The sequence below is a fragment of the Python bivittatus genome, unplaced genomic scaffold (assembly GCF_059951505.1).
Source record: "Python bivittatus isolate LINGU-HERP-01145 unplaced genomic scaffold, Pbiv_v1 ctg000310_np1212, whole genome shotgun sequence".
NCBI classification, from domain to species: domain Eukaryota; kingdom Metazoa; phylum Chordata; class Lepidosauria; order Squamata; family Pythonidae; genus Python; species Python bivittatus.
In genome coordinates this window covers 11,984,420-12,004,679 of record NW_028277054.1, presented here as the reverse complement: position 1 = coordinate 12,004,679, position 20,260 = coordinate 11,984,420, and the positions used below count along the sequence as shown (strand labels likewise).

Sequence of the window (20,260 nt, the reverse complement as noted above, 5' to 3'; positions counted from 1 at the left end):
TGAGGACCAGGATCCACTTGCACAGAAGATAAACTGCAGTGAGACATTGGAAAGTACCCCCTTAAGCAAAATAGCCCAAATTCACATTAAAAAAAGAGACAAAATATGCACACACCACACCAACAGCCAGGCAAAATACCACACACACACAAATACATATCATACAAAGGCAAAACACATATTTCATTAGGGATGTATGACCCTCTTGATTTCAGTTTCTCTTCATTTCCAATTTGGTCTGGCAGGCTTCTTGCATTCCAAATGATGCCTATGACATATTTCTGTGGATATGCCCCTTAAAATACAGATGTGTATATTTGTAAATGTCCACAATATATACACCACATTTGTGGAATTGTTGCCAACAAGCATTTGTGTAGTTAAGTACGTTTAACGACTGCCTCATTTAGTGACTGTTCACAGTTACAACGGTGAGAAAAAAGTAACTTTGCCACCAACCCTTATATTATGACCTTTGCAGGTCTGTAAAGCAAAGGAAAGCTGAAGGAAAATCATAAGCACAGTCAGTTTCACTTAGTGACCACTTCACTTCACCATTCACTGATGGTCCCAATTGTGGTCACTAAACGAGGACTATCTGTATATATCTGTGCGTGTGCTTTGATTAGAGAATTTCATCCCTGAAGTTTTCCCAGCTGAACACACATCATCCCCACCCCACCAATGAAACAGAAGGTGTCACAAAATGGCAGGAAAACGCACACCAGACACCAGCCCAAGGCAGGTAAAATATCACTTCCATGCACACCCGTTATGACTGTCTAAAACCTAACTGGGGGTCCTGAGGTATTGCTGAAAATAAAGGATGGCACTAGAGGCCAGCGATTGGTTTGTTGCCATGCAAATTTCCCAGTTCAAAGCCAATTAAATAACATTTAAACGCATTTTGTAAAAAATGGAGAGAGATGGGAAGGCTGTCAGAAGCCAAAGAGGTGGCTGCAGATCTGCTCAGCCCAGAGGCACCAACGTTGAGGAATTTAGTATCGAAAGATCGACTAGGCAGAGGTGGATTGCGGGCAGCATGACAGCTTGGCTTTCGTTAGAAGCCCCAGATATAGAACCCTCCACGAGGCCAAAAGCACAACGTTCATATTTGCAGAGTTTTCTCTCTCTAAGCCAGTGTTGTCCAAACTTGGTCCCTTTAAGACGAGTGGACTTCAACTCCCAGAATTCCCCAGCCAGCATGGCTGGCTGGGGAATTCTGGAAGTTGAAGTCCACTCGTCTTAAAGGGACCAAGTTTGGACAACACTGCTCTAAGCCCTACCAACCCAAAGAGAGGGCTGTGCAGGGAAATGAGTTTGGGCCAATGACGGTAACTCAATTCACTGCAAAGGTGGAGGCATCCGAGTTGGCTCCATCCGCTTTCTTGGGGATGACGGAGAAATGACGAGAAGGATAAATGCATAATGTGTATTTATCAGCGCCTTGTCAGGCAATCCCAAACATCTGCATCGGGTGGAAACCTATTTATCACTTCCACACAAAGCATTACCGTTCACAGCAAATTCTTCCAGCAGGCTGCCCATTTTCGCCCCGTCCCCAAATCTTACAGAGTCCTACAAGACACAAAAGAAGGAACAAAGGCCCCCGTGGCTAAATCACAGTTGAATTACAAAGATGCTAGGCCGCCCGGTTGCCATGGTAACTGTTCAAGGGTTATGATTACCGTGGCTCCCAAGGATACTCCCCTTGGGGAACTCTCATTTGCCTATGGGGCAGGCAACGCCGGTGCCTTGTAGGCCACAATAGCCATTCGGGTTTTTGTGGAGATATTGCTGGTGGTAATCTTCAGCATAGTAGAATTTGCCAGCCTCCCGAATCTCGGTAGTGATTGGCCCCAGTTGCTTCTTAGCCAGCTCCTGCCAAAGAGGAGACAGAAATGTTTTTAAAGTAAAGAAGTCTTGTCTCCCTGCAGATAGCGAAAGGAATGGTCAACTATGCTCAAGTTCTTGACCTGTAGGCTATCTCCATCCACAATCCTCTCCCTCCTCCTTGAAGTATCCAATTCATGTTGGAATCTGGGCATTGGGGAAGAGAATCAACATTTAAGAAGACCAGCACTCCTCAAGAGAAAACAAGTTTCTGGTCCTTGTGGCTCTGAACATTGGCTTGGGAATGTGCGAGCAGCAACTGAAGGTATTGTAGGGGCAGAAAGGATTTTCACAGTGCTTGGGGAGTGGAGTGTGGTTCCTCACCTTTCTTCTGATGCTTCCATAAAGGTATTGGAAAATGAATGTAGTATGTAGATCTAAGTGAGCAACATTGGGGTAACCAAGGACTTTCCTTTTTAGGAGCTCTAGACAATAATGGGTGAGGCAATGGTACAGTCCCCCGCCCTCACCTTGGGTTGGAGTCAGGGTCAAATGTCTTCAATTTTGAAACTATGATAGTAGGGATATTTTATTTATATATCAAATTTGTCGCCACCCATCTTGTTGAAACAACTCTGGGCAGTTTTCAGCAGAGATAATATATGTGTTTTGCGTGTTTCTAGATTCATCACCAATTTTCAGCAATGTAATTCAGAAGCCCTAGGGCTACAGACAGCTGGCCCCTGACGTAGAACCATTCCTCCTTAGATGACATTCAAAGGAGGTTTTTGCCGAGTAGCCAAGCACATCTTCTCCATGCAGAATCAATCCAGCTCTTGCTTTAATCTCTGCGTCTCTGGTGGGGAACTGATGGGAAAGACCTCTGCTTGTTACATTGGAAAACACATCAGAGGTTATCAGAGGCCAGCCTGCCCTAATCGGAATAGTTTCCGGATCTACGAACCACCTCCCAGAAGTCCCTTTTTGCTGAGAATTCTGGAAGTGGAGGTCCACCTTATCTACAAAGTAGCCAAGTCAGCAAAGATTGTCCTAAGGGTTTTGATATGTTTTGATAGTTTCTAAGGAATTCCTCTGACTTGAAGCATGGCAAGGTGATTGCCCAGAAGAAGGATTGCCATGCTCTGTGTGGCCACTTGAGGGCCACCAAGATCCCTGTCTATTTGTAGAGTTCCTTCTTCCAAAGCCCTCAGTTGCTTCAGTAAGATACACTCATTCAGAGTTCAGAAGGAAAGGGGAAAACAGGTAAAGAATGGGGTTGGCAGCATAATGGAAAACAAACTATTCTTGTTGCTGACTATGACCCTGACTTCTACCAACAATACCACCCCCCAAAAAATCTGCAATTCATGTATCTGGTTGTTCACACCATCTCCTTTTAACATGACCGCCCAGACTATATCTAAGACAGAGGCTTCCGAACAAGGTTTTTATCTTGCCGTCCCCAAACTCACAGGATTTTAGGAGGGGCAGAAGCAGATATAACCTTCCAGTCCCATGGCTTCTTCCATCTTTTCTCTAACCACACACAAAACCATTAAGGAAAAAAATGATGTGATAGCCAAATCGGGCTTTCTTTCCATTGTTAGTGAAGGCACTGTCTAACCGGAAACAACCTCAGGTTTTTAATTCCTGATCCCCTCATTCAGTCCCTGAAGACTGAGGGCAACCAAGATACAGGAGATTCTTCAGCTGCAGTGGACGTGGGCAGCTGAGAATGTATGAACATTACAAAAATCACAGAGATAAAAGATTAAACACCTCCAAATGGCTTGGAGAAAATGTTTTAAATCTCGTACTAAACTCTAAGGAGAGGACCTGCCTTAACTTAACAGCAGTCACTTCACAACAAAGGCCCAGTCAAGGAGACTCTTCTGTTGATGTTAGACATATCCATGAAGGGGCCTACAAGTCATACCCTGCTAAAGGCCTGAACAGGACTTAGTCATCCTGCCTCCAATTTGGCCTTAGCTATGTATGGGTTTATACACCAAAGTGAACCTCCTATTAGTTCCAGGCAAACCCTCCTGCATTTTCTTTAGACAGATCTCACTCAAACTGATGAATTTATTCTAGAAAATCTTTTGAAGAAGCGATGGCTAAGAAGCATGCGCAAATGTCCTTTATGTCCTTTACACTGAATACAGAGAAGGTCCTCACATCAAGATCTGGCTGTTGACCTAACTAACTCAGCACTAACATCAGCAACCTGAGATCCCAAGACTATGGGTAGTTCACAAACCCCACTTCTGCACTCCCACAAAGTTCTTCTCTGATCACAACTGCTAAACCTTGGCAGAAGAGCTTCCAGCCATTTTCAGGAGAGAAATACACCAAAACTGTCAAGTAAAATAGACTTTGCCTCTTTTCCTTTGGGCTCTAATATTATTCTGAATGGATGTATTCCCATGATCGCTTGAGAACTGTCATGTAGGGGAAGAGCATGTTACTTGGGCAATGAAAAAACATTTTTTCTTTACATTCCATGAATGAAATGCTAGGAGACTTGGATAAACATTGGCAGCTAGTCCCGTTAGCCCTTCAAGGTAGTCCAGACAAGAAGCACAACCAGGAGTAATAGCTTTATCTTTATTGTAAGGCTACGTTAACAGAATCTCACAAGACTGAAAGTAGTCTCCCCTCCTTTCCTTTTACTCTCTGGAAAACTAGGAAGGGTCCCTTCTGAAATGTTTCCCATGCCCTCCCTCCTTCTGTGGGCTGAGATACCGTTTACACACTGTTCAGTCTGTGGCTCTCCCTCCTGTCTCCCAAGGTCATTCCCAGATACCATTACATCCCCCATCTCTTAACTGCATGGCTTCCCTGGGTCTTCCCTGGACTGGGAGACAAGGCTAGATACCATTTCTCTCCATCTACCAGAGGTCTAGAAAGAAGCACCCACAAAAACGCCATCCAGTATCTTTGCTTCCATGGGATGGGTTCAGAAGAGATTGGCTGAGCCCTCCCACCTCCTTCTCCCTTTATGAAATCATGGGATTGTCTCCTGTCTTTACCAGCTGGAAATGCTTTTCTCTCCTCTCCTGAGGAATAATGGTGGTGGTCTCCACTGAGGGGAGGCCAAGGCAGGAAGAGGGGCCGAATAATAGATGGATTGGTGAGGAGACTGGCATTGGGAGAATGGCTGAGTAGGGAGAGAGGAAATGCAGCTCAATTTTTCAACCATGCAATTAATGGCCCTGCCCACTTCAAAGGAATCACGGACAGCTGAGGAGGCTTTTCGGTCAAGGAAAGCTGGATTGTTTATGTCGGGGGAAAAAAAGTCTGAGAAGGAAGCACGTGGCTCTCCAGGGCTAAGTACAATGAGGCTTATCGCAGGCAGAGTTAATTCGCATGCAGTCTGGATGATGTGTGCAAGAGAGCCGATAAGACAACATGGTTAATTAACTGGAACCCAGCTGAGTCTGGCGTCAGCAGAGACGCTGCGGCAGGAAAAGAGCAGTGGAAGTCAGCTTTGCATTAGGAGAGGGAGAGAAAGAAATAAAAGAGCTTGCTGGTGCTCCTCATGCAGAACGAAGGAAGGGCTGCATTCACAGAACATCCTTCTCCTGCTTCTTGAGTTATCTGAGAAATTTTACAATGATAGGAGCAGCACTCCTAGGGATTTTCCCTGGTTCTAATTCAAGAGGACTCGTCCATGTGCAAATCACGATCCGAAGGTAATGAGATTAGCTCTTGTAAATGTTTTCTCCAAAAAAATCAGGGAGGGGATCTGAACCTTCAATATCTTCAAGTAAACAGAGAATTTTAAAATGTCTATGAGTTAGGCCTTCTTATACTTTAATCAAGGCTTGGTTATGCAAACTCTATGTCCCTTTCTTGCTTTTGAAGACATAGGATTCCAACCCTGTTTGAAGAAAATACTGTATTTCTGCTTATTTAAGTAAAAACAAACATACCACAGTCTGAAAAACAGGCAGTTTAGCAGCTTAGTACTGGATATTAGACATTAACACTATATACATTACCCCACGGAAAAACAAACAAACAAGCGAGATTAAAACTTACTGATTTTGGCATGTTGTGTGAAGGTGCCTTCTAGGTTCATAACTGAGGTAGTTAGGTTTGTTATGAGAACACAGCCAGTATACACACATCCTTTATATTTATAAAGGGGTTCTAAGGTGGCTTTCCAAAAGGGTTGGACTAGAACTCTCAACATCCCCACTCAGCCCACTCAAGCTGGCTGGGGATGATGGGCACTGCATTCCTACCTATTTGAAGGGTTCCAGGGTGGGGAAAGCTGTCCCAAGGGATGTCTTTTCTTTTCCTACTCCCAGGCTGTACTGTGTGCTTACTCAGCACCTATGCTCAACACCCATATATATTCTTCTCAAATGTTCTCCAATGGCAGGAAAGGATGGGGGATGGGACTCACAGAGAAAACAAATGACCTCGAACCCTTCATCCTGAAGCTCTAAGGAATCTTCTGTCCACTGACCCTGCTCAGAAGGTATAGTAGTTCTTCTGGTTGATAGATGGAGTAGGCATACAGTTCCAACTTTTGAATGTGTGTGCGGGGGATGGATGGGTGGAGAGATTCCATAGTAAAGTGTCCATTTCCAAGTTCAGCCCCTGACATTTCTCATAGAAGATGAACTCAAACAGAAGTACCAGGAAAGATCCCTGACTGAAGGTCACAGACAGATGGAGCAAGCAATGCTGAAGCAATATACCCTCTCCCCTTGAAGATCTGCAGAGCCTGAATACCCAGGTTCAAGCAAACATGAGCACAGCTGTCCTTCAGACATCTCACTGAATCTGCAGAGGCCAGGACGAACGAGAGATAGAACTGGGTGCCCATTTTCCTAACAGCCTCAGAATTACAACTCAAAAGTGGTTTCAAACTTCAGATCCTGTGAATGCAGCGTGGAAATAAGGGCCCTGCCTTACATTTGAACACAACATGCAATTGTTTGGAAATACCGCTTGGTTTTGCTCTTCTTTCTATCTGGTCCTGCAAAAATGCCAGCAAGTAAGGGAAGGGAGACACCTCCTTGGAGGAAAAACTCTGTTTCTGATCTACAGACAGGATCCCAGATGGATCTGGACAAAAAGGAGGTCTGCCTCCCTTGAAGTGATCAATAAATGCTAAGATATTTCTTTCTGCCACACTCAGAGGATGGGATGGGCCTCTCCAGGAGGCAAGGAGCAGAGACCAAGTGCTTGGTATTTTAGCCACACAGAGGAACAGAATATATAAATAACAGATTGCTTCTGGAGGCAACATACTGTCCTCTGGGATATGGAAGGGAGCTATTGATTTTTTTCCTCCCTGGTGGGGAATATCTTAGCATGTTTAATGGCCACTAGAAGGAAACCTGCCAGAGAAGGAGGATGTGATTTGTCTGTCAAAATCTCCCAAACGGCCAGAGTCTGATCTCAGTTACGATGTTACATCGTGAACACCCCTTCCCTCCCCAGCAATATTCTGGGTGACAGGTACGTTCTTGCCATGGCTGCTACATACAGCCCACCTACCATGCAGATGTTTAACTTCACTGGCAGAAGCACCAGTGAAACTCTGCATGAACGAATAGCTACAACTCCTGGGCAGGCTTAGCAACTTTAGGAGCTGATGAACCCACCTGGAATGTTGACAGTGTGTTGCTCGTGCTCTCAAAAATGGCTGCTGCGCTGAGGGGCTTGAATAGCCACAATGCGGTTGCCATATTGGATAAAGCTCATTGTCCACACTAATTTTTCAAAAGGTAAACTGGTGAAGTTACTCCCCACAATCCATCTCGCTTCCTAAACGGTGGTGCCCGTAGAGGGAGGAGGATGTCAAAACCTACAAGAGGACTCACGTGGCACTTCCCACCCCTTTTAATAGATGCACAGGTACCAAAGAAGTAGGGCTTCAATAATGATGCCGTACCCGCCATGTTGCAGATTTTGACTGCTGCCACCATCCCCTCATGTTCCCTGGGCAGTTCCTGCCACCTCAGCTTGCCTTTTTTCTTTCTGGACAAGTGGGCACCCACTTCCAAGCCAAAGCAGTAAGTGGTGACCCTTATTTTACTAATAAGGCTCAACATGCGGTTTGTGGGAATATCCTTGAGAGACAGGAGGAGGAAGAGCCACAGCCGGGGCAGTGGTCAGATAAGAGACATCTCAGCCCACAGAAGGAATGGGGGTGGAGAAAGCATCTCAGAAGGGATCCTCTCTAGTTCCCTGGAAAGTAAAGCTTTACTTGCAGATTCTGTAACTGTAACCTTACAATAAAGGTAGTGTTAATATGGTGTTGGTTTCTTGTCTGGACTACTTTGAAGGGCTGGCACCCTGTGACTGTTCCTCTCCTTTGGAACAGTCCATCATACATCAGATCAGCACCAACTCTGTAAGTATTTGGGAAAGCTGTCAAGACCTGGCTGTTCCAGAAAAATCTTTGGGAGTCCATGGTATGGCAGGTCCTTTCCCTGCGGTGCATCATTGTCAGTACTCTTCGTATGTCAATGGCTAGAAGTTGATTCTTCTTGGGGTCTGATTTTTTTTTCTTTTTAATTCTATTTTACTTGTATATTATTTGGAAGCCATCAGAGCCTTTTTGGAACTGAGCAACGCATAAAGCATAATAATAAATAATAAATAATAAAATAAATAAATATATGTGGGGCTGAGGGGCATTCTTGGAAATGCAAATGATGCTGGCGACTGGCACTCTCTTTGCAACATGCCAACTTTTTTTTTTAACCTATGAAAGAACATTTAGAACACAAGTCAGATGGGCCACGCAGCTTCCCAGGTGCCAAAGTGAATAAATGCAGGCAGCAAGATGCCCACCTCTCAGTTGTCATGGGGAGTATATTGACAAGCAGTACAGAGGCTTAGCAGATAAACTGATGGGGAGCGAGGAACAGATACTGCTACACAATAATTCAGATGCATAACAAACAGGCCTGGGATATAAAAAAGATGCTCGGTTATGATCAACTGCAAGGTTTGAAGCCCTGGGGTGGGTGGGAACCCTCTCTTGATGTGGATCACTGCTTTATGCTGCTGCTCACTTGGATTCAGCAGTCCAGGGAAAGGAATAATATTTCACCACAGGACACCACTTTGGGATGAACTTATAAGGGAAGTGATATAGAAATATATTAAAAGCTGAAATGAAGGGTGGGTGAGAATAGTTGAGTTGCACTGCAGCCTTCTGCAGCACAGCACCCATCATCCCCAGTCTTCATCTGATTGGGCTATAGCTCCAGTCATCAAACAATTTGGCTGCAGAGTCACTCTCAGTTACTGTATATCTACAGTATATTAGCTTAGGAAAGGCTGCTGGGGGAGGGGGAGAAACAGGGGGTGGTGAGAGAGAGGGTATTAATATGTAGTTTATTAGAGAATACAACCAATGTACAAATCGGATAATGTAGCCTGAAGCAGTGCAAGCAGGAGGAATCAGCATTGCTGGACACCTGATGAATCTCACACTCTAATACAGTGTTTCTTAACCTTGGGAATTTTAAGACGGGTGGACTTCAACTCCCAGAATTCCCTAGCCAGCATGGTTGGCTGGGGAATTCTGGGAGTTGAAGTCCACCCATCTTAAAGTTCCCAAGGTTGAGAAACACTGGTGCAACATTACAGAATCAGAAAGCTGATTTGTGAATTATCCAGTCCAAGCAGATACTAAAATCCCATGCTTACGTGATACAGCTACAGAAACATAAGAGTGTTACTCCACAATATCACAAATACATTAAAACATTCTCTCTCTTCCTCCAATTCCCTGCCCCCCTCCCCATACAGTTTTGGCCCTATGTAAAATGTAGATGGCCTCTACTGCTAGAAAAAAGGAACAAGACTAACTCTGTACCCAGAAACATACTATTTTTTACTGTAAACCACCCAGAGTTGCTCTGCAGTGAGATGGGCGGTGACAAATTTGAAATATAAATTAAAAAATAAATAAATACTAGGAAAACAGTGGCCCTGCAATGGCAATAAGGTGGGAGGTGTTGCCACCAAATGAGGAAGATTCACCAATAGTTAGACTAGCTACGCAAATTTGATTTAGCTTAGATCTGTGTCCAGAATGAAACTAAGCCCTGCCCTCCTAGAAATTACTCATCTCTGCTTCAAGAAGCCTTATTCTAGTTTTAATACTGTCCTAGTCTGGCCTGATTGAGAACCTCAAGGAAACTAGCTTAAGGATGCCTTCAGGAAACAAAGCTGGCTTGTTTTCAGGCAAAGCATTTTCAGGACCTTGGAGAGCTCAGCGCAGACAACCATGATTGAACTAACTACAGACAGTCCCCTACTTACGGACTTTCGAGTTGCAAACTTTCACAGATATGAACAAGATGGACCCAGAAGTCGGGAGAAGGAGGAAAAGGGTTAGTTTCCAGCATGCCACAAATTAACCCTTTCTTGCCTTCTGGGAGGTTGGCGATTGCATTGGAGCTTACAGTGCACTTTGGGAGGCTGCCATCTTCAGCCTTCCTCCTGGCAAGGCCTCGCGAAGGGCCAGCAGTTTTACCTCCTGCATAGCCACCCCCTTCACCCAGGGAGCTACCACTGCCTCTCCTGCCTTGCCTGGCAACAGAGCGCGCCACACCCCACTGGCTCATCCCGCTGCGCTCTCCACAGTCTGCGGACTATCATTTCTCACACTGGCAGCAGAAGACAGGGCTTCTCTGCCCATACCGCTGCTATGCCTTCTGCCTTTTTTTTTTTTTTTACTTTTGACAATACTTTTTACTTAGTTGTACTTATGAAAAAAACGGACTTATGAACAGCCTCTTGGAATCTAACCTGTTCATAAGTAGGGGACTGTCTGTATAAGAGCTGTTGTTCCAGCACCTGTCCAGCTCAACCGATATGTTAAGACTAAAGAGCCAGCAGTTCCTCAGTACCACTCCCACTAGCTAATGTGTTGATTTAAAGATCTTCTGATCTTTTCTGCACAGCTGGAAAATCACAGGAACTATGCAAAAACCTGAATCTGAGCTTTCATATGGAGTGAGAACTACAGCCTCAGGCTTGGATGGCATAGAAAGAGGTGCTAAAGGCTTCCCTTGAATAAGGTTAGCCTGTAGTTCCCCAGAGTCTGTCTTGGCAATTAAGGATAAGTTACCTGGGGCTCTCCAGATCCTGCTGAACATCCAATTCTAGCAGCCTCAGCCAGCAATGCCACTGGTGTGGAATGCTAGAAGTTGTTGATCAAATCCAAATATGAAAAGTGCAAAACACCAAATGGTCCAGCCTTATGTGTTCTAATTTATTAATATCACAAATGGACAAACGTGCCAAAAATGCTACTGCTTTGTAAGTCTACTTACATCATCTGTAGTACTCCCTTCAGTGAAACATTTTTAAGTTCTCTGCTGGTGACACTAGATTTTCTCAACTCTTAAATTTGCTTAATCCTTTTTCAATCAGGCCAACAATACTCTAATATAATTTATTCTTTGCCGTTAATTACTGACCATTTCCTTTTCCTTGAATAAACTCCTTGGAGAAGGTCTCACCACCCAACTTCCCAAGCGACCTACATTTGCATACAGAGCTCTGTTCCCAACACTTTTCTGCTTCTCACTAGAGCAGTTTTATCTTGGGATATTGTGTGCGGACGTGGTGCTGGATCTTTTAAGTCGGTGTTTCTCAACCTTGGGAACTTTAAGATGTGTGGACTTCAATTTCTGTTTACTGGACTTTGTTGCAACAGACTTCACGTGGAACGGACCAATTTTTTTGGACCATTTATATCATCTGCATAATGATGTCATTACCCAATGATGTAGATTGATGCAAATGATGTCATTTGTATCACGGATAATAGCATCATTATAGAAATGATACAAATCAGTGTGGGTAGGTATTGGACCTCTTAATGGACAGTGTTTAATAATGGCAACTTCCTCCCTCCAGTTAGTCCATTAATATGAGATTTCACTGTATTAATAAAATAGTACACATAGGTTGCTCTTACCTAATAGCTGATCCAGGCCCCTGAAAGACTTGACTGCATTTCCTCAACAAGTTAAGTCTGCTTAGTTTTAAACTTGGTTCATTCTTTTGTAGCTTAATGTGATCCGTGAACTTAGCCTGTTTGGCTAATTAATGGTTCAATGTATTGTGTGAATCCAGAAAACAGGTTCATTCTATAACCTGGTTCTGTGTTTCATGTCTTAAATTAGTTGGGTAATTTGGTGCACTTCCCTTCTTATATTTTGATTTAGTTTGCCGGACTGCCTCTTTTGGCTAGCACAACTGGGTCACAATGGGCCGCTTCATCCTATCTTTTTCACCTTCACCTTCTACTATAGTGGGTAAAGCAAGAGGAGCCACCCTCAGACCTTACATAATGCCACCCCCGTTTTTCTGAAGGTCCCCCAGATGGTACCACCAAAACAACAATTTTCAGCTGCCTGTTTTCACTTCATTTTACTTAAAAACAACAAAAGGCAACCAAATCAGAGAGGCAAAGCCTCTGGCAGGCTGAATGTGCCAACTTCTGAGTTGTTCAGAAAACCCTCGAAAGGGGTTCATCCCTTCTCCTTCATCCCTGCTCCTTCCAACGACATCAGCACATCTCCGCCATGCCTTCTGCAGTTGCCAAGAAGCAATAAACGAAACACAACCCCTAGCTGCAAAAAGGCCACTCTGCTCTGCTCTGCCCTCCCCATCCCACCCCCACCATAAAGGCACAGCAACGTTGGCATCTTTGGAATGACTCTGCCCTCACCGGAGGCATCTTGGTATCTCCCTCCAGGAAGAAGGAGAGTCTTCCAAGCTGCCCCAGTTCCCTTGATCTCAACCTCATTAGCTGCTTGGAAACACACAACACACCCTCCCCGCCCACAAACTGCCTCTCTGCCAGCTCCCGAAATCCCATCCTCCCCCCTCCTGACACACATTGATGTCCACCCAGCACGTGCCAATTTTAAGCGGGGTTGCCCTTAATTGTCCTGCTTGGGGGAGGGGGCAACTGCTTATGGCAATGAATCATTTCAAAACGGGCCCAGGCGGAGGGGAGATATTGCACCTGCCTCTCCCGTGACCTTTGCTCCCTAGCTGCCAATCACCATCATGGCAAGTTGCCAGGGAAACTGAGACATCTCCCTCCCCCCCCGCCCTTTCCATCCAGAGTACATGGATGGCCTTGGAGGAGTAATTATCTATATTCGCCTCTCTGCCTTTGTTATGGGGCAAGGCGTTGGGGGCAGGTTCTATTCACTGGAGGGGACGGAAACAAAAAAGAGGCTCTTCAGAGTCCCTGAGTGTGCTTGTGTGTGTGTGTGAGAGAGAGAGAGAGAGTGTGCACCATGAGAGAGAAAAACAGATCCCCACAAGCTCCATCATGAATCTGATGCTGGAGAGACTTAGCATCTTCTTGGCAACTGCTTATTTAAGTGATACCTCAAGGGTCTCTCTAAACATGTTTCCAAAACAGATTGTACCCATTAAAGAACTGCATTGTATAAAAAGAACACAGTGTTAAGCCACAAGATATGGGAAAACTGAAAGCACCACCGTTTTTCAGGAAGCTGCTGAAAGGATGGGGACCAGCAGACACCCTGATGGAGAACGTTCTGGGCATAAAGGTGGAAGAAGAGCACTACTGGGTCCACCTGAACATCTGTCAGGCTAGAGGTGCATAACATGGGAAATCAGAGCAACACAATGCCTCCCCCCAAAGCCTTCAGAAATTGTCACCGATATTATATATACATATATTTTTTACAAAGAGGAAAGGTATTAAATACGTAACAGATAAATAATCATCTTCATTATAGTTCTTAAACTAAAAATGGAAAGGAAACCATGTGCCTTTTTATGCTTGTTTTGATTCCATCCAGTAGTTTTTGGAATGCAGCTACAGTACCGGTAGACCCAAGTGAAGGCTAAGTATGGTCCTCAACCCACCTCTGATCTAAGACAATTTCCCATTTCCTACACTGGGTAACCAAATGTTTCCACAGAATAGACCACTGTTTCCACTACTCTTCAGAGACAATATTTCCTCTTAATCCTGCCGTGAAGGAGATTTCAAAAAGCCATCATGGTTAGTAGCTATCTTCCATGAAGTTTACTCAGCCCCCTTAGAAAACTAGTGTCCATCACTCTGTCTAAAATCTACTGCCAGTAGATTTCCATAGGCCTACTATGTGCATATTCCAGTGTTCAGGAGCTACTACAGAAAAGGCCCGGTTAACATTTGCAACCTTTCATCAGGGCTTTATTTGCCAATAAAAATACCAAACAGAAAATGGCAACCGTATACATAACAAAACAATCACAAGGAGACGCCCACTCAATTGGCCCCCAGTGCCTGGGGGAAGAGCCAGGTCTTATCGGATTTCCTAAAGGTGAGGAGAGTTGGGACCTGTCATGTATCGGAAGGGAGATCATCCCAGAGAACAAGGGCAACCACAGAAAAGACACACTTCCTATGTCCCAAAAGATGATAAGATTTAAAAGAAGGAAGATGGAACATGCCCTCCGTGGGGGAGTGCATGGGGCATGCAGACGTTCTTGGGAGAAGGTGGTCCCTAAAGTAAATATTGTGCTTGGCCTATGGGCCCTGATTTTTGGTACACCCCGTATATATTTTATTGCTGAACCAGCATCTGGGAATTAGGAGAATTACAATCCTAGGCAGCAGTTAGTGCTGGAAGACTGGCCTAGAGTCCAGAGCACTTAGGACATTACAGATCAAGAGCGATACTACTTTGTTCAAGCATAAGTAACAGCTCCTTTAAAAAGGAAGCACGTCTGAAAACATGGAATGCAAGTAACAATACCTTCCTGGCATAATTAGATTGCCACTTCAAACCTCTGTTGGTTAATGAGGCCCTACAAGAAAGAGCTGAAGGCGTTAAGATATGTTTAGCCTGAAGAAGAGATTATTAAGAGGCAACATGTTAGCAAAAAATATCTGAAAAACTGCCCTGCTCTAACAAGGCTCCAGAGCATAGAATTCAAATCCCAGGGGAAATAAAGAAGAAAGGGGTTTTGACTGAGCACTTATAAGAACTTCTTAACGCCCAAACAGTTCAGTAGTGAACCAGTTTGGTATATTGGTTAAAGGCACCAGGCTAGAAAATGGGAGATTGTGAGTTCTAGTCCTCCCTTAGGCACCCAAGCCAGCTGGATGACTTTCCGCCATTCCTTCTCTCTCAGCCCTAGGAAGAACATTTCCAAGAAATCACCAAGAAAACTGCACAGACTTGAGTAAATATTGACTCAAACACACACACACACACACACACACACACAGAAACAAACTGATTAAAAATGAGTTTATGTATTTCAGGGGAAAAACGAGTTACATTTGCAAGATGCATTTAACTGGGCCACGAGCAGGATTGGTGTGTCATGCAAAACCATAGCCTACTCAGTAGTGGGCTTGAGGGGTTCAGTTTTAGCCTGGAAGAGCCCTACATTGTTTTAAATGAAACTACTCTCCCCTAGTCAGCCATGCTGGACAAACAAGGAAGAGAGAATTAACCCTCCCTTCTTCCTGCTGGCAGGAAAATGAAGATAAAGAGCACTCCTGCAAAAAGTAGGCTTTTCTAGGAATTCTGCCTCTACTTTTACTTTTTATCACTACCCTTCTGGCCACATGGGAGGACTGAACATGGAAGAAGAAGTGGGGTGGGTGAAGGAAACTTTGTATGGCTGGTGACAATTGGGTCATTGTGAATGTTCAATCCTAACAGTTAAAAAAAGGGTGGCAGCAGAGATCCCGTCAAAGACAGTGATTCTCCATTTGCATCACCAGCCTATGAAGATATTTTCTGCGGAAGAGCTGCTAACTGGGTCAGCTGTATGATGAGAAGACAGTCACCACAACTGTATAGTTTAGCTCCTAATTCTAACAGCCAACCCTGTGAATGGAACTCCAGCATTAGGAATAACTGTACTGCCTTCATAATGGAACCACAACTCAGCTGTAGAGCACATGTTTTGCATGAAGAAAGCCCCAGGTTCAGTTCCAACATCTCCGGTCAAGAGCTCTTAGACAGGAATTCTGCAATAGCCTGTGCCTTACAAAGTTGATGCCAATCAGAATCAACCTCAATCATACAAAAGGCAGCACCATATTCCAATGCCTCCGTCTCCTGCCCCCCATCCATAATACTCCTATACCTGTTCATATGTTGCCTTGGATCTTAAGGCAGATTCCAACTGTTCTGCTCCAATAGTATAGATGGCTGAGCGATACTGTGTGCCAATGTCTTTGTATTGCTTCATCCCTGGAAAAAATTGAGGCCACAATGCATGTTATCAAACAGAAGATAACCAAACAGATTTACATTGCTGAGTCTTCCTCATCCCACTTCAACCTGAATAATAAACAGTTCGGGGGCGGGGGGGAGTTTTATCTTTGAGTATTTCCATTTTATCCATTCCATTAAAATGAGTGAAAACAGACAGAAAATGTAGTGCTAGATGGATCAGTGGTCTGATTCAATAGAAGGTAACTTCTTTTTTTTTTCCATTCTGAAGTTCCTCCTAAATTTAGGGACTAGCATTTCAAAGGTCATCTAATTTCACAAATTTGATTTCTGTATCCATATCCAATTTTTCTTTCCTGGAAAAATATCAGTAACCACTAAACCCAGAATAACAAGTTCCAAAGTGACAACATACACAGTTCATATATCTGCTAGATAGCTTATGAATTCAGCAAAAATTGCAGCTTTTCACCAAGAATTAAATATTAAAGAGATAAGCATTCTAACACATTTATTATTGCCTTCCTGGATCAATCCACCATCAATCCAACCAGAGTTTGTTGAACTCTGATCCAGAAAAAGTTACCAATAATAAGATACCACAGGACTTCGCTGTTTTTGCTGCAAAAGATGAACATGAGCTACACTTATCTAACAAAGGATCTGTACCGTACAATAACATGCAAAAACTTTTCCTTCAAGAGCAAATAAAAAATAAAGTAGGAATCACTCAAATGCAGCAGACTACATAGCATTATAACCACCAACATCATTCACTCATAAACCCACATGGTCCATCCTTAGCTAGAGCATTGCAACAAATGTGCTCTTTACTAGCATTGGGAGAGTCTTAAATCTGAATCCCAAGTTCAGGGGTAATAGCTGGAAAAGGTCTGCCTGAAGAGGGGCTCTTAGTGAGTAGGATGGGGCTGCCTGCCAATGGTGTTATGGCAGGGACAGAGCCAAAAGCGGGTGAGGTGAAGGGTTCCCTTTTTGCTTCCCAAGCAGCTGGATGCCAGGGAAGGAATAGACAACTCTTGTCAGAGGTCATCATTGATGGCTTGTAAAGGACATCTGAAATTAGGTCAATGGCTCCACATGAATCTATGAGCTACAGGTTACCCATCCCTGGACCTCAAAAAGCTAAACAAGGTTGGATATGAATGGGAGACCCTTACAAATGGGAGACCATTAGGAAGTCCCAGGACTGTAGGCTAGACAGTCCCAAAGTAACACAAAAAGCTAAGAAGGCAGTGGCAACCCATTTCCATGCTATTGCAAGAAAATTGCCTGGAGGTGGCCATGTAAGTCACCAGGAGTCAAGCTTACTTAAAGGAAATTTTAACTTTTTCTTTTGTGTCTGACAATGTCACTAGGACAGAGTAGTCACCAATGTTCCCCAGCTATAGGGCATCTCCTTTTGAAATCTAGCGCACAATGACTGGGGGGGGGCACAATTTTTCCCCTCTCCACGTGCTCGCTCCCTAATATGCCATCTACACTGGCAACGTTACTCATTAAAACACAAACACACCATTACACACCCAGAGGAGGGCCCAGCCGGTGACACACAGAGAATGCTAATTTCCTCATTAAAATTACACTTCATTACAAAAATGCTCGGTCTTCCTAAGGCCTTCAACCCTCCCCCCCTGCTGTTGCTCAGTGTTGACGTGAGGTGGGTTACAAACAGCCCTCCACCCCTCCACTTCCTCTGGTTATTAAAAAAAAGGGGAGGGAGAGAAACATTAGAAATCCCCATCATCCCCTTCTTTGCAACTGAACCTCTCCCATCTCAGCAAAGGCTCCGTTAAGAGCTTCGTCTTTCCTGGCCCCTGGTGGGGAGGTGGGAGAAGCCATTTAAAGAGACACAGTAGCCTGAAAAATGAGGTTGGCTTACAAAATCAAGAGGGGTATGTGATTTCTTAAGAGAAAAGATCTGCCTTGGGACTTCAGAGCAAGTCAGCCTGGAGAAATTAGGTATTCTTTGGCTAGAACCATCAATTGAGCTCAGCAAAAAAAGAAAAAGAGAAAGAAATGGTATGAAGAGGAAGAAGAGGAAGATTAACCCAACTCAATGAGGTATATTCAAAATACTCCAAGCAGCTTTCCATTCAGGCATGGCCTCTGTCTAGAACTCTGTGTCTGTTGCATTACAGATTTTCAGGCTAACAAGTCAGGCAATCTTGGAATCCCTGAAGCTTCCCATTCTTGGCCCATCTAGCTCCATATTGCCTACTCTGCAGTATCATGCAGGTGGGACAAGAAATCTCTTTTTTCTTTTTTCTCTCTCTGGAGGGCAATCTTGACCATTGGGATTGAATCTGGTTTTTTAAACCTGCACTTAAATATTTTGGGGTATATGGTCCAGATTTCACATATATACCTTCTCAAAATGGTGGGAAACCACAACACTCATTTTCAGCCATGGTGCTATTGAAGCTCAGTGGTGAAGTTGGAGGGAACTCCAAGAGCAACACAAGAGGATTTTCACAGAATGTAGTCCTAGACCCATAAGCTGCCCAAGCTTTAACTAAACAGGCCTTTGATTGGTCTGGGTATAACAGTGTTTATCAGTTCTTGAGCATCTAAAAACATAATATTAAGATCCTATATAATATAAAATCATGGAACTAAGAAAGCCATAGAACTAAGAAACCCCATCAGTAGGTTCAAAAGACACAAGGAAGTTAAAAACCAAATATGAAAAGAGGACGATGTACCATTGTATGAGAAGACACACACACTCCTTCAATGCAGTGTTATAGTAACTACTGATAACTTAGATTCTTATAAGATCAGCTCAGCCTTGTTTCCTCCAAAGATCTACAATTCTCTTCCTTCCCAGCCACCATGGCTGTTAATAGCCCAAGCCTCTTCAAATGACAGCCTCCCATAATTGGCCATGCTGATTGAAGAATGATAGGAGCTGTAGTCCAAGATGCCTGGGGGGTGCCATACCAGCAAAGCTGCCTTAGGACTGCTTCCAAACATAATTCCTCTCGATTTGCTAGAGTATTGCTTATATTGCTTATAATTAAACAAAAGGAAATAGTTGCAGAAGATTGACTTCCCACATTGCACCTTCCCTGACCCCAGATTTTACCTTGGGTTGGATCATGGTTCTCCCAGAAAAATTGGAGGAGCTTTTCATAGCTGATCTTCTGTGGGTCAAATACCACTCGGACCACCTCTGTGTGTCCTGTCATCCCTGGAAAGGGAATGGAGAAAACCATTAAATTAGAGCTTTCCTTGAGCCTTGCCAGTGGTTATGACCAGTGGAAGTTCACCCAGTTATTGGGTCAGTTGGATGTTGCTGGCCCTTCTGTCTTGCAAATGATATGCTCTGCTACAAAGGTATCACAGACTATTGTTATCAAGCCACAACCCTGACACAGTCACATTCTGCCCATGCTTTGCTAAAGTGCCCTGCCACTGAGGAGGGGGGTCCTTCCTAGGAAGGTCTAGTTTTGTCAACCAGTTCTACCACAGTTGCCAACCCAGTGATCAGGGTCAGCAAAACGGCAGGACTCCATCAGGACAAGTCAATGGTTATTAGCCAGTGGGTGCTCTTGAAAAGCAAGTAAGAAAGAGCTTCCTTTTTACTGTGTTTGATCTATTATATTATTAAGCTAAAGTAGAACACTTTCTGCACTGGCTCAATGCCTCTTTGCCCTTTGGATAATTTGGAGGCCGATGTTTTTGCAACCTTTTCTTCATCCCCACCATCTCAGCCTTAAAAGTACAGGGAGAAGGGGGGCATATTTTAGAATTTTATTGTGGCAAAAGCCCTAAAGATATCCAACTGAAACTTGGTAGGGTTAACATTCTCTAAAGCTGTGTTTCTCAAACTTGGCAACTTTAAGATGTGTGGACTTCAACTCCCAGAATTCCCCAGCCAGCATGCTGCTCTAAAGAGTCTATTGGTTTGCTATTGGTCTGCTTTCAACACTCAAGGTGTAAACTCCAAAAATCAAATTAGGGCCAATATACACAGGACTAAAGTGTAGGTTCAGGAGCATCAAGGTGATGGTTGTGATTGCACAATTGAAGACCTACCCCTTCTATACCCATTGTAAAAAAGGACAAGGCTTTGATCACACAATGGAAGTTGTCACTTTGATTTTTTTGACCTCTCTTCCTGCAAATAACCCTGCAAAGGTTTATGGTAAAGAGCAGATGGTAACCCTAGCCAAAAACTAGGGCAC

At 44.0% G+C, this 20,260-nt stretch overlaps 1 protein-coding gene across 5 annotated transcripts in view; it reads right to left on the bottom strand.

The window, feature by feature from the left end:
- Positions 1-20,260, bottom strand: part of LOC103068096 (mitochondrial peptide methionine sulfoxide reductase-like) — a 61,863-nt gene that overhangs the window by 17,899 nt on the left and 23,704 nt on the right. For 4 of the 5 annotated variants that reach the window (XM_088140118.1, XM_088140121.1, XM_088140120.1 and 1 more), the window contains exons 4-5: positions 19,159-19,263; positions 15,964-16,070 (exon numbers count right to left, since the gene is read on the bottom strand). In XM_088140118.1, coding sequence (XP_087996244.1) covers positions 15,964-16,070; positions 19,159-19,263 — 212 coding nt within the window. Of the gene's footprint in view, positions 1-1,422; positions 1,882-15,963; positions 16,071-19,158; positions 19,264-20,260 lie in introns of those variants that run through there. The other variant, XM_088140122.1, reaches the window with a different exon arrangement.